This window comes from Diprion similis, chromosome 10, assembly GCF_021155765.1.
Source record: "Diprion similis isolate iyDipSimi1 chromosome 10, iyDipSimi1.1, whole genome shotgun sequence".
NCBI classification, from domain to species: Eukaryota; Metazoa; Arthropoda; class Insecta; order Hymenoptera; family Diprionidae; genus Diprion; species Diprion similis.
Genome location: NC_060114.1, coordinates 2,173,369 through 2,185,898, shown reverse-complemented (window position 1 = coordinate 2,185,898; position 12,530 = coordinate 2,173,369). Strand labels below are relative to the sequence as shown.

General features: G+C 38.1%; 1 protein-coding gene across 2 annotated transcripts in view; it reads right to left on the bottom strand.

Moving 5' to 3' along the window:
- The window catches only part of LOC124411079 (WD repeat-containing protein 48), a 48,026-nt gene extending 46,972 nt beyond the window's left edge, over window positions 1–1,054 (bottom strand). For both annotated transcript variants that reach the window (XR_006929638.1, XM_046889947.1), the window contains exons 1-3: window positions 883–1,054; window positions 467–683; window positions 168–380 (exon numbers count right to left, since the gene is read on the bottom strand). Coding sequence is in view for 1 of the 2 variants with exons in the window: in XM_046889947.1 (XP_046745903.1) it covers window positions 168–380; window positions 467–683; window positions 883–930 (478 nt within the window). In the remaining variant the exon portion in view is untranslated. The remainder of the gene's footprint in view (window positions 1–167; window positions 381–466; window positions 684–882) is intronic.
- Window positions 1,055–12,530: the final 11,476 nt, after the last annotated feature.

The window sequence follows — 12,530 nt, the reverse complement described above, 5'->3', positions numbered from 1 at the left end:
TGATTCAGCAAATTGGAATTTGAAAATAACATTTTTAGTTCGTTTAAATTTATTAGAACTTGAGGACCATTGATAAATATGCAAAACACAATATCCCTAGAATATTGTGGCTACAAACACTGCGTCAATCACAGAAATCTGAGCGAGATTCAGATGATCATACTTACTGGTTACTGTATTATTGCTAGCAGTGAGAGCAGTGAGAGTGTTGACGTCCCACAGGAATATTGCTCTATCCAATCCGGCACTGGCTACCTGTTCTCTGTCCTTGGCATAGGCGAGCGCCTTTACATAATCTTTGTGCGTACGTAATGTGGACATACAAAAGCCTTTGTGAGCATTCCAAACTTTGACTGTCGTGTCCGAACTAGCTGATATCACTGGGAAGAGTGATAAAGCGAAATGAGATTATAAAATTTGAAAGCATCAAAGAAAGACAACATGGCAAAAAGTCACTATGACTTACAATTCTTCCCTCCGCAACACGACACAATGTCGTTTACCCAGTCGGTGTGATGTTCCATTGACTGGATGTACGGTTCTTTTAGATTTTTGCAGTTCCATATCCGAATTATACTGTCTCTTCCCGCCGAATACAGCCTGTGCGATACTGGATCATACTGCAGTGAGTTGACGCCAGCTCTATGCTTGCGTTCAACTTCGTCTCTAATTACCATAGACACCTTTTACCGTTGTAGAGGAAAGGAAGATTCGATAATAAGCAATGTAACGCAATGACATCGTTGCGAGGAGCAATGACGGTGTAGGAGAGCAAGTTACATAGTAATATGTGGTAAATGTAACCTGTCCGTGTTAACATCTAGTATTTGATTTGTTTACGTTTTCATTAAGCTTTGGTTATACGACCTCATCCGTACTCACCTGGACTTTCTTCCGGGCGCTTTGACCGCCTGTTTTGTGTGCTGCCATTATCCAGGCCTCGCCTAAGCACTTTTTGAAGACATCGGAAACCGTACGGTTCCGATTTTTAATAATATAGGAATGAAAATATGAAATTCGGCTCTGATCTGATCGCGTTTCACCGCTCGCGATCAGCATAGACTACGGAGGGTAGGGTAGAGGTAAGTAGTAGAGTCCGTTCTGATATTAGCTCCCAGTGCTGTCAATAATTTTTTATCTCTTTTGCGCCTTCAAATTTGTAGATAGCTCTGCCTCGGTCCTAGGGAGTTTTCTAGCGCCTCCAACTAATTTCGGAACGCATCCGAAGTATCCAATATGGACGAGTATAGCGTGTTCCACTGATTGCACTGAGTGTAAATCGTGTAAATAGTTATTTTTCGTAACAGTTCAGCGGGCCTGGGTGGGCCCGGGGGTATTAGCAGTTTCACGTATTATCGACCAAGTAACTGACTAGGCCGGTAAAAGAAGTTCTTCATAATCAACAACTATCGCGTGCAAAACGTTGGTAACATACCGTCGTCATCGTGAAATTGATAAGTTAAGAAAGTCCTGTACGAGAAATATGTACGCCGGAATTATACGACGGAGAAATAAAAGTCAATCTTGCATGAACGAGTATCGTTTACATGTATGTACCTGAATATATCAAATATTTTATAGGCGACAGTGGCATCTCTAAGATGTTCAATTTACTTTTTCAAAGTTGTTTCAGGAAGTCAACTTTGAGATACGAACATTTTGAAAAAATTTGACACTACTTCACTTTTAATTCTAATCGTTTCAAAAGTCCCTACGAAGGATTTTTTGGCTTTGTTGTGGACTTCTAAAATTGTGAATTGAACAAATTCAATGTTTGCCAGAAGCTTTACGAAGATATCTCGAAGGCTGAACCTATTTCATGAGTTTTTTCCCAAAATTTAGAAGCGGTCATTAAGTTTTAATTGTGAAAAATTACGCAAGTTCTTCAACAAATATGAAAACGAATAATTAAAATGGATCTACGATGAGGTTCGTTGCAAACTGAAATCTAGAACAAAAGTATTGTGTATTTATTGAAAATTTTTATAAGATGTTAACACCGTCTTTCAGTAATACAACTTTTTGAAAATGTGACGAAACATAGCTAAAAAATTTTATTTTACCTTCCGCATAGCATTGAAGTACTTATCAAACTATCTTTTTCTTCTCAATTGTTGAGATGCTAAATATTGCTTATTATTAATTCATAAAGTACCAAAAAGAGACGTGAAAAAATCTTTTCCTCAGAGGGAAAATTTTGAAATGTTCAGAATTATATAAATAACATTACCGAAAAATCAACGGTTGTTTTTCATTAACTGATTTGCAAGGGGGGTAAGCCGATAGCACACAAATCATTACATTCTATTTCCAACGCAACATTATCCGTAAAGTCAATTTTCATCCTGTCCGCTGTACGTACTACCGTTACCAAAAATTACTCATAGTTGAAATCTGCTATTCCGCATCAAAGGAAGTTGAAGCGAGTATATTTACACTTTGCACTGTTGCACATTTATTTAATTTCATGAAGTGAAATTTGACTAAATCGTTACGTGTTCGAAAGGTGGAGTTGAAAAAGTTGAAGAGACTGTTCAAAGGAAATACGAGGTTTGCAAGTGCCTAGAATAAAAATAGTACCGAAAACGGCAATCGAAATGAGTATAGCAAACGGATAACCCAAGAATTTGTTTGTACGTATTCATAATTAAACATAAAGATCACTTTGTCGCAGACCATAATCTTCCTTCTCATATGAAATAGTATATTGTGTAGCTAGTGCGTGAAGCAGGCGATATCCGAAGAGTGTGAAGTACACACTCTTGAGAGAGTGTGAGTGAGCTGTACGAGCCGACGGCGAGTGCTGCAATCACACTCTTCAGATATCGCCATCACGCACGTGCTGCACACGCTATTTTTTGTAACACATGCATAGGAAAGGGTTATTTGAGAGGCAAACCAACTTCGAATTGTATAGAGTGCCGCGCGCGGGGCGAGGCGAAGTCCGGGGGCGCGAGGTGACAAGAATACGCTGCACCGGGAAATAGAGCATATCGAATGCGCGCATGCGCCAACTCTATTATTCAGGAATAAGGCACTTCACGCACGCTACACGACCCTCGAAAATGACACTTTCCATGCAGGTGTTACAAAAATATTTTTCTGGAATATTAAGAGTTACAAGTGCGCGTGATAAGTTTTTATTATTGTTAAGTGAAAGCGTGTCAGCCCAAAAAGTACACACACGTGGCTTTGGAATTTGATTTACGAGTCGAAAAAAGTTGATGATTGGTTGCAAAATCTTCCGAAAGCTTTGAGTCTTCTGCGTCCAATAATCCCTTGCAGATCTTTGAAAAAAATTATCAACGCTGGCTATTACCATCGATATGTCGGAGACGTGTTTTTGTTCGCAGAGCTATCGAATAATCTGAGAAACATCAGAAGCCTGCACCCTAGATATTACTCAAACCTCGACTCAAACTAATGCAATTTAAAATTTTGATAAATCTCGAAAGACTCAACTTTCAGGACTTTAGATGTGCAAATACATAATTTTGAAAACGGGTGAAGCAAAGCAAAAACTATAGCCCGAAATTTGCAATGAAATTGAAACTATGTAATTAGCCCCTGCACCCAGTAAAGTCGTACGGTATCATCACATACAATGTATGCATTTACGCAATGGGTCCATTCAAAACGTGTCCATCCCTGACGGAAGATATTTAACTTCATCAACGTTCTCTACAAGTATGTAGATCTATTCCACCTGACGCCACCTGTCAAAAATATGCTTTTATTCCATACTCCGACTATCTAATTTATAACTCCTTTTTCATCGAGTTCTACTCCTTTTATTCTCTAAGGTCTAATTACTCTGGTTGGTATCGATTCCAACATTTATCAAACTTTCGAATCAACTTTCTACGAATAAGAATTCAACACTCAACAGTGCTTGATATCAATTTAAAGTAGTTTTGTCCGTTGATACTACTATTTTTTTGACCGCTCATTCCCTGCGTAGAGAATTAGAGAGTAGAGACGTGTAATTACGCGTAGGTGACGAGTTCGTCTAGTTCAAAAGGTCTAGTTCAACCCGTGAGTTCGACAGCCGCTCGTTGGAACTGGTTGACTATCCCCGTTGACTGAGGACATATCCTCAGTCAACGCTACCCCTAAAACACATATCGAATTATGAATTTTTTTATTTGTAAATTGTACATATTAGCGTTGATGAGTAAGCCAGTACCTACTTGAATGTAGCAGTAAAGTATCAATTTTGAGATGTTTTTTATTTCTTGATTCAAAAAATTTAACGTGATTATTTTTTTGTACTCCAAGAAATTGAAGTAGGAATTTTTTTTATTTTTCAGAATTATTTCTCACTCTTTATTTCGAAAAATTCTAATGGGAATTTATTTTCATTCTCTTTATTCGGAACATTAAATAACGAATCAGTTCTTCTCTTTATCTAAAACTTAATTGAGAATTAAATCTTCTTCTTCAATGAGCAAATTCGTATTATTACAATTACTTTCAATTTTTTGATTAAAAAACTAGGAATTTTTTTTGAAAATTCTGGATTTATTAGCGTAATTAAGAATGAACGGTGTTATCCGTAATTTCTAGTTTAAAACTGAAGAATAAACCGACACTGTCACGTTTTATTATTTTGTTGTGTCAAAAACGTACAGGCAGCGGGTAACGAATTGCGAGCCGATGCGTTTGCCGGCCCAAGTATAGTGAGTGGTTCGAGGCAGCGGCTGGGCGAAAATACTACACGGCAGCGGCCAGACTGATTGTGAGTGAAGGGGTGAGCGGCACAGCGATGGGTGCTACGCCTCTCTTCGCCTTTTCTGTGAGGCGCATCTTGAGCGCGCGTGTATGAGATCGGGGTCGGATCGGGGAGAGCGGCCGAGTGCGCACAAAGTAAGTCATTTGGTATTTTATACCAGCCCGATTCAATTTCTTTTGAACGGACGTCAAATACCTTATTTTTGGATCGATTTTCGCGATATTTGCACTCGAGCGCCCTTCCGTTATTCAATATGAACATATCTTCCGAAGGAGGCAAGTATTTTACATGCGCAGTGTTTTTCAGTAAAATCGCTATGAACTAAATAGTGTTAATTTTTATTCTATTCTTTCAAATATTCAGCTTCGTCTGATGGCTTCATTCGATCGTAAGATCGTACCCTATCATTATGAATATTATTTCAACAACAAGTATTTTCTAGAGCAAGCCTCCGACTTTTATTTGGGTTTCCATGTATACTCCAACGACTGGAGACGAAACGAATTGTACTTACGGTAACGGTCTGCAAAATAAAATCAAAAAATTGAAAACCACGATTTCCAACCCATTGCTGGTGATATGCTAACGTCGAAATCTTATCTCAGACAAGGTCAATGATTTGTTGGAAATAGAAGACTCTTGAGGCTTCTGAAAGGTCTTACGACATTTTCTGTATCCGTTTTTGACAGAGATATCGTACTTCAAAGACTGCACGTGTCCAAACTTTTTGCATCGACCTTTGATCGACGCATTCATTCGAGCGATAAACTGTTTAGCATGAAACCATCCATATGTAATTGGCGATAATTGATAAGAATTCGATTATAAATAATCCGGAAAAACCATCTCTAGGTAATATCAGTCTTCAGTTTTTTATGTCCAATTTAAAATTGTAATTAATTTATATGACGTGTCAAAAAAGTTTTATGAGTGAAAAGAGGGATTGACGAACATTAAATTACGTTCAATTGCTTTACTCTACTTCGGCAGAACCTTATATTTTTGAATACTATTTATCATTGTCACCTTTTGTCTGTACATACTTGGATTGCATATTCCAGCAATTGGATTGATGCTGTGATTTCTTTCTCTCAGACTTTCAGCAGGTGACTAGCAATTGTCTACCGAATTGGTCAATGAATGATTTTGATTAACTTTTATTCATAATAATTTATCAATTTCACTGATTCGAAAAAATATTTACTAGTAGTATTTTTGTGTAGAAAGGTCTGCGTTTTCCGCTGCAAATAAATAATATTTTTTAAAAACCATGTAAATCTAGCGTAAGTTAAAAAATTAGTTTTATACGTCAGCTGCATCTTCGTTCGCAATGAAGTTATTAGCCTTGACCGAAGACTATATATTCAGTCAACGGTATGGATTATGTAATAAACATATGTACACAAATTACATAAGGTACATACAGGAACAACCATATATATTTATCCTTTGATTAACTTTATCGACTAATTCTCCCATTATTTGCATTAGGAAAAGGTTTCTAACTCTATTCCTATCAAACCAGGTGTATGTTATTGTGCATCTACTTAGATAATATTATTTTTATCGTTTCGATGGAATTTGATTATCATTGCTGAATTTGGCTCAAATGAATTTGCGTAGATGAAAAGCATGCGGCGTCCATACGGGGTTACATTAAAATTTCAATTCGTTCTCGTTCGTCATTCCATAGGCATAATAATATTCGACTCTGCATTATCTGGGTACACGCGGTGAGCGATGGTAACGTCAGTTCTTGTCGCCTCTACGTACCGGCCGCCTGCCGACTTGAGTTACGGGTGCAGGGTAGACGCAGATGGCGCCGCTTGACGATGAATTTTACTCGTTCATATTCGGTTACGATAAGTCCCATAAGGCTAACAGTATTTACATATCCTCAGTCAACGCATCCTGAGACGTCAGAGCAGCACTTCACAAAAAGTTAAATGTTTTACCGGAAAACACCTGATGAACTTCACGAAAAATATGATGTTTTATGGTTTTGAACAATGATTTCGTGATAAAATATAAAAAAAATGTGGAAATCATCATATACCATTTGAGGTCGAACTTTAACCTTAAATAACTTTTAAACAAGTCGACTTGGCGAAAAATCATATCGGTTATTTTTTGTAGATCGTTCAATTTCCTATAAGGGTAAGTATTGATTTCTACAACATGCTAATTTGTTGGAACGCAATAAAATTCCGATTAAAAAAAAAAAATTTCGTCTGTTATTTAAACGGGAAATCAAAAATCACGACGAGGCACCTCTTAACATTAATATTAGGAGCCCAAACTTTACCAGAATTTGTTTTTTAATCATTTTAAAGAAGAAAAAAAAACTTTACGTGTATAACGCGAGCACGTTTTACGCGTTTTTTCATGGGTGTTTTCCGAACACAAAGTACCCGTTTCTATTGTAACATCCGACCGGAACGTCCGTATGTCCAATCAAATGATTGCTTATGACTATTCCCTAACATTAGTACCAACTAACCAAAACTCTAAATGTGAGAACTCTGTAAGAAAGTCATTCAAGGAAACTGCCTAACCATCTTAAAGCCCCTAGATGAGGTATAACAACAATTATCATTAATCAAGAGTCCAGAAACCGTATCACAGGATCCTCACATTACAGGAGACTATGATATTATTATTTTATTATTACAATTTACTAACACCATTATATCCAAATACTTATACAATACCTAGTTGCAAACACGGAGTTTAGAGCCACATTATAGGCAACCTACGCTACACCCTACAGCTCACGAGATAGATAAGACTATAACATAAAGATATATAATCAATATAATATAAAATTAACAACATTAGAGAAATAACCTGTAAAGGCCAGGGACTGCGATACCTCCAAATACGTAAATACAAATTATTCAACATTCCCTTCCAAAACGCCGTATTGTAGGCAACGCGCCCAACTTTGGAGGTAACGTAGACCTCTATTGCAGAACCGTACAGAACGCCACCTGAAGAGTGTATCAGTAACATAATAACAAAATCACCGAAGGTAAACTAACTCAACGGATGATTCTGTAGGGCGAGGCAATCAAAAGGTAACTTAGGAAAATAATAATGAATAGACTATTATTAAATCATCAAAATCAAAACATCCACATTATTTTTGGAGACGAAATGTAATAGTGTTCTAGAATTAATTATCTTATATAAAATATATCAAATATTATATTAGAAAACGCTCTTGTATCGCAGCTAAACATTAGGAAAGCAAATTAATCAATTATCTTCTATATAACCCTTCATTATATTCCCTAGCACACTAGACATTCTAGAAGTAAAAGTACGCTTGTAATATAACGCCCCGTACGCTCGAGACCGCCGACATTGTATAAAATCGAAACCAACATAATGATGTAGGTAAAGCTCACACGGATTCAATCCTAGGAAACGGCGATCTCGAGCATACGCGCGTTACGCGCCCGAAGGCCACCTCATAAAGTTGTGTTAGACCCCCTACTCCTTCAGTACAACTACCAAGGGACCGCGCGCCTATCGACGAATACACTAGCGCGTTGCACCAACACACATATACATGAAACTCATACCCATAACATACACTAATTCAAATCCTAAAAAACGAATACCACTCTAGTTTTCAATCTTAGAGAGGGGGTATGGAGCAAAGAGTTGGGGGCACAGTCCAAAGTCCAACTTTGCACCCAACACCAATAAATCCCTTAGCATAGCATATCAGCCTAGTTTTAATTCTTAGAATAAGGGGAAGAAATGCGTTGTTGTGGGGCAATGCTCGAGGAGAGGATTTCACACCCCTATCGCTACCGCTCTGATTAAATACGAGCACCCAGCGATCATTCGCTGTCTTGGTTTTTATCTCCAGTAGCTACAATTACTCAGTAGATCCTCGCGGTAAAATCCTCTAGCATTTGCATTCGAACGACGAATCTCTGCCCGATTCATTATCCAATTTTATAATATTAAAATTTGTTCATTCTTATTCTGTGTGTTTAATCAAAATATATTCTACTTTGAACCAATTCCAAATCTAAATTCTGTGTTCATTTAAAACAAGTTCCTTCATCACACCTATTCAACAGTTCCGGAAGAAGCCATCTCATAAAAGGTAAGGTAAATTTTATTCTAATAATTTATAACAATTTCCAACTCTCCGTTAATATCCAATCACGCGAATTCGATCAAGTTGTCCATTTCACTTCAGTGATTAATCGATATCAGCGACCCACAACTACTGATGTGAAGTATAGCTAAACAACCGCGATAATCTCTAGTGGCAGTTTTGGGGAATTTTCGTGGAGTGCCGTGTGACGTCAGACAGCCACCGCACACCATAGTAATCAATATAGTCATTACAATCCCACCGACTATCCTCCATCACGCGGTTAAAAGATTCCGCGTCGTCGCGGATCCCCCTTCTCTCAAGTCGCCGGTTCACGAATTCGGAAACCCTCACCCAATCGAGAGCTTTCAATAATCGCTGCAACAAACAACAAATAGTTAGAACAGGTTTGAAAAGAAAAAAAAACTCAACATGAATCCAAAAACGGTCAGCCAAAGAACAACTTCAAGACAAACTAGAACCGCAAATATTTCTTTAACATATAAATAAATAATAAAACAGACTGACAAACACACGAACAATTCAGACACGTACACATTTTTGTAAACAAACCAAAATACTGAGCACTTACAGAAATTTGAGTCAAGTCGGGCAAGGTTCAATTTTTTTTTCTCTTTCGCTTAAATTTGGTGAAATGAGAAACACGAGTGGTGACAAAAATTACCAAGACAGACCCTTATATTAACTCACATATCCGACCCTCAAGACATGCATTGACCAACCACATTAAACGACAAATGGACTGACCAATAACAGGCAGTGACTCAGGCAATGACTCCACCCACAGAATGGGTAAGGGAGTAGAACGAAAACTTAACAGAAAACTCACTTGTATACCTATGAACACACACCAGCATAGATTACCAGATAATATATTTAAATCTTGCAGGATGAACCTCGTACGACAGGAAGAAAACCCAATGATGATTTTTGACGATCAGTTCTTTTCGACCCCACAGGTCCTTTAAATAATACACGTTAACAGTATTGCCGCAGTAAGGTGCAATAGAATCATGCCAGATTGGGCAAAGAAAGTAATCCGCCGAATGATATTGAATGAAAATTTGCCCCCAGGAAAGTATAATTACAACGTGCGCGAAAATTATAACATCAGCAACGCATACAAGATCGTTATAGATCTCGATACCGATACCCTCGCGAACACCATTATATTGATCAAAGACGCGGAGGACGAAACATTCCCAATAATAATTGACGACAAAAATCGAAGTAAGGTAAAAACAATACCTCGAGATTGTAGAATTAGTAATCGAGATCCCTAACGATGATGATGACGATGCGATAAATTAAAAATAAAAGTCGGGCATGTTTCTACAACGCACCAAGCATAAACTCCGTGGTTCTACTGATTAAATTAAACATAAAACGTAGTTAACTATATGGAATACGTAAGAATCAACTAACAAATAAAATAGGTAGTGAAAATTACAACCCCTTATGCAAAAACGACCCCGAATGTCAAGAAACGAAGTTGGAGGCAAAAACTAAACGAACATGGAGCAATGTAGTAGTCCAAGGATACGTAAAAATCAGCCTAACCGACTATACGGCAAAAATAAACCTAAATTCTAACAAAATTATGCTTCGATACGGAAACGCATGCGACTTCAACAGCGGTAACTGCATAGACAACAAAGGAGGAAATACGTTTTGGGAAACCCTACCGAAAGATTCTTGTCAACTGAACCGATACGACGTCCTGTACGAAGGAAGAGCCACAAAAATCAAGAATAGCGACGAAAGGTACGACGATGTATACACGGTTACCACCCAGGATATAACCTTTGCATTTTCAAAAAAGGGACGACATCAATTATGTGGATACAACGTTATTCGAGCCGAACACTCAATATTACTTATCGCCGAGGATCCAGCTAGAAACGCGTTCACCCATAAAAAAACCTATAGCTACTAATAATCTGGACATATTCACTTACGTAAACTCGAAATTCGTATATGTGGAAAGACACAGGAGGATGCAGATGTCAGCTTTATATCAAGATGTGCTTTCTCAAAAATGCAAGCTAGAACAGAATAGAATGCAAGCAACAAGTCCTTCGCAATGTATTGGCCACTGCAGCCTTGACGCCCGATGATTTCGTGCATCAACTAATGAAAAGACCAGGGTACATGGCAACAATAGCCGGAGAAGTGGCTCATGTAATTAAATGTATACCAGTCGACGTGAAAGTAAGGAATACCGAAAATTGTTACCAAGAACTACCAGTACTCAGAGGGAACAGCAATATGTTCATGTCACCAAAAAGCCGCATCTTAATGAAAACAGGAGTCCACATAGAATGCAACCCTTTCATCCCGATAATGTTCATTCTTGACAAAAAATGGTATAAACTACTACCAGAATTAACCGAAGCAACGACACCGCAGGAACAATCGAACCTTTAACCACACCGACATGGAAATATATTAACCCCGATAAGCCAGCGACCAGCGGGATCTACTCTCCAAAAGATCTTGAACGACTACGGGACCACATCATGTTTCCAGCAGAAAATACCGGAATACTAAACGACATGGCCAGAGGGCTGCAAGAAATAGCGAAGAACACGTGGAATTTGGGTAACCTTCCGAATAACCAAGTTTATTCTCGACGCGATAATCTACGGATAAGCCCTGAAGAACGCCTACGGACGCAGCTTCCACCTACTCGGTGCTATGTTACGTGCCAGCCGGTATCCACGGGGGCACCCTCTCTGTATCCTACATTACCGATGTGCAGTTACCATAGGAGAGCTTTAGGAGCTCTTACCCGTAGTTCTTAAACTAATACCGACATGCACAATTATAATCATAACGTGCAATATTCTTATATCGACAGTTCTCTACGCTATATTAACCGTTATTTCATCAGCTAAACTTATATACATATATGGTACTTATATTTTTCTCACATTTGACCGTTATATTTTTCAACATTAGGTTTTAAATGAATCCCTTAATTTACGATCGCAGCTGCAGTGCTTCAAAGTAATAAACACTTGCAATAATTCAGGGCAATAAACACTTGCAATAACTCAGAGTAATAAACACCTGCGATAATTCAAGTCAATAATCACTTGCAATTATCACTCAATAAAGATAGTCGAGTAGACTAAACAGAGGAAACGTGGGAAGAGAAGTCATGAATAGCTGTCAGATAAAGAAGCCTTATTCTCAGAATTAGGAATAGCGCCCTTATTTAATGATCACGCGGCCAATTAGCGTATCGCCGCTTGCTTTCTAAACCAACCACCTCACGCTAATTCCCCGCCAAGATCCTACGCACTAATCAGAAACTCTACCCCCATACTAATTAATATCATCATCCAATCATCCTAGATCCGCGAGAGACTGTAACCCTTTCGAACTCCTCCTACTTTTTCCACCTCTTTTCTCAACCTTAATTCAAATCAAAGGAGAACAGTCTTAGATATCAGAGAGATCAGAGCAGAATAAATCCAGACATCAGCGAGAACAGTCTTAGATATCAGAGAGATCAGAGCAGAATAAATCCAGACATCAGAGAGAACAGTTTTAGACGCCATAGAAAACAGAACAACTTTAGAACAGAGTTTAATCCACAAATCATAGAAAAGTTTAGACTCAGTGAATAAAGTCAAACTCAGAACCTCGAAGATT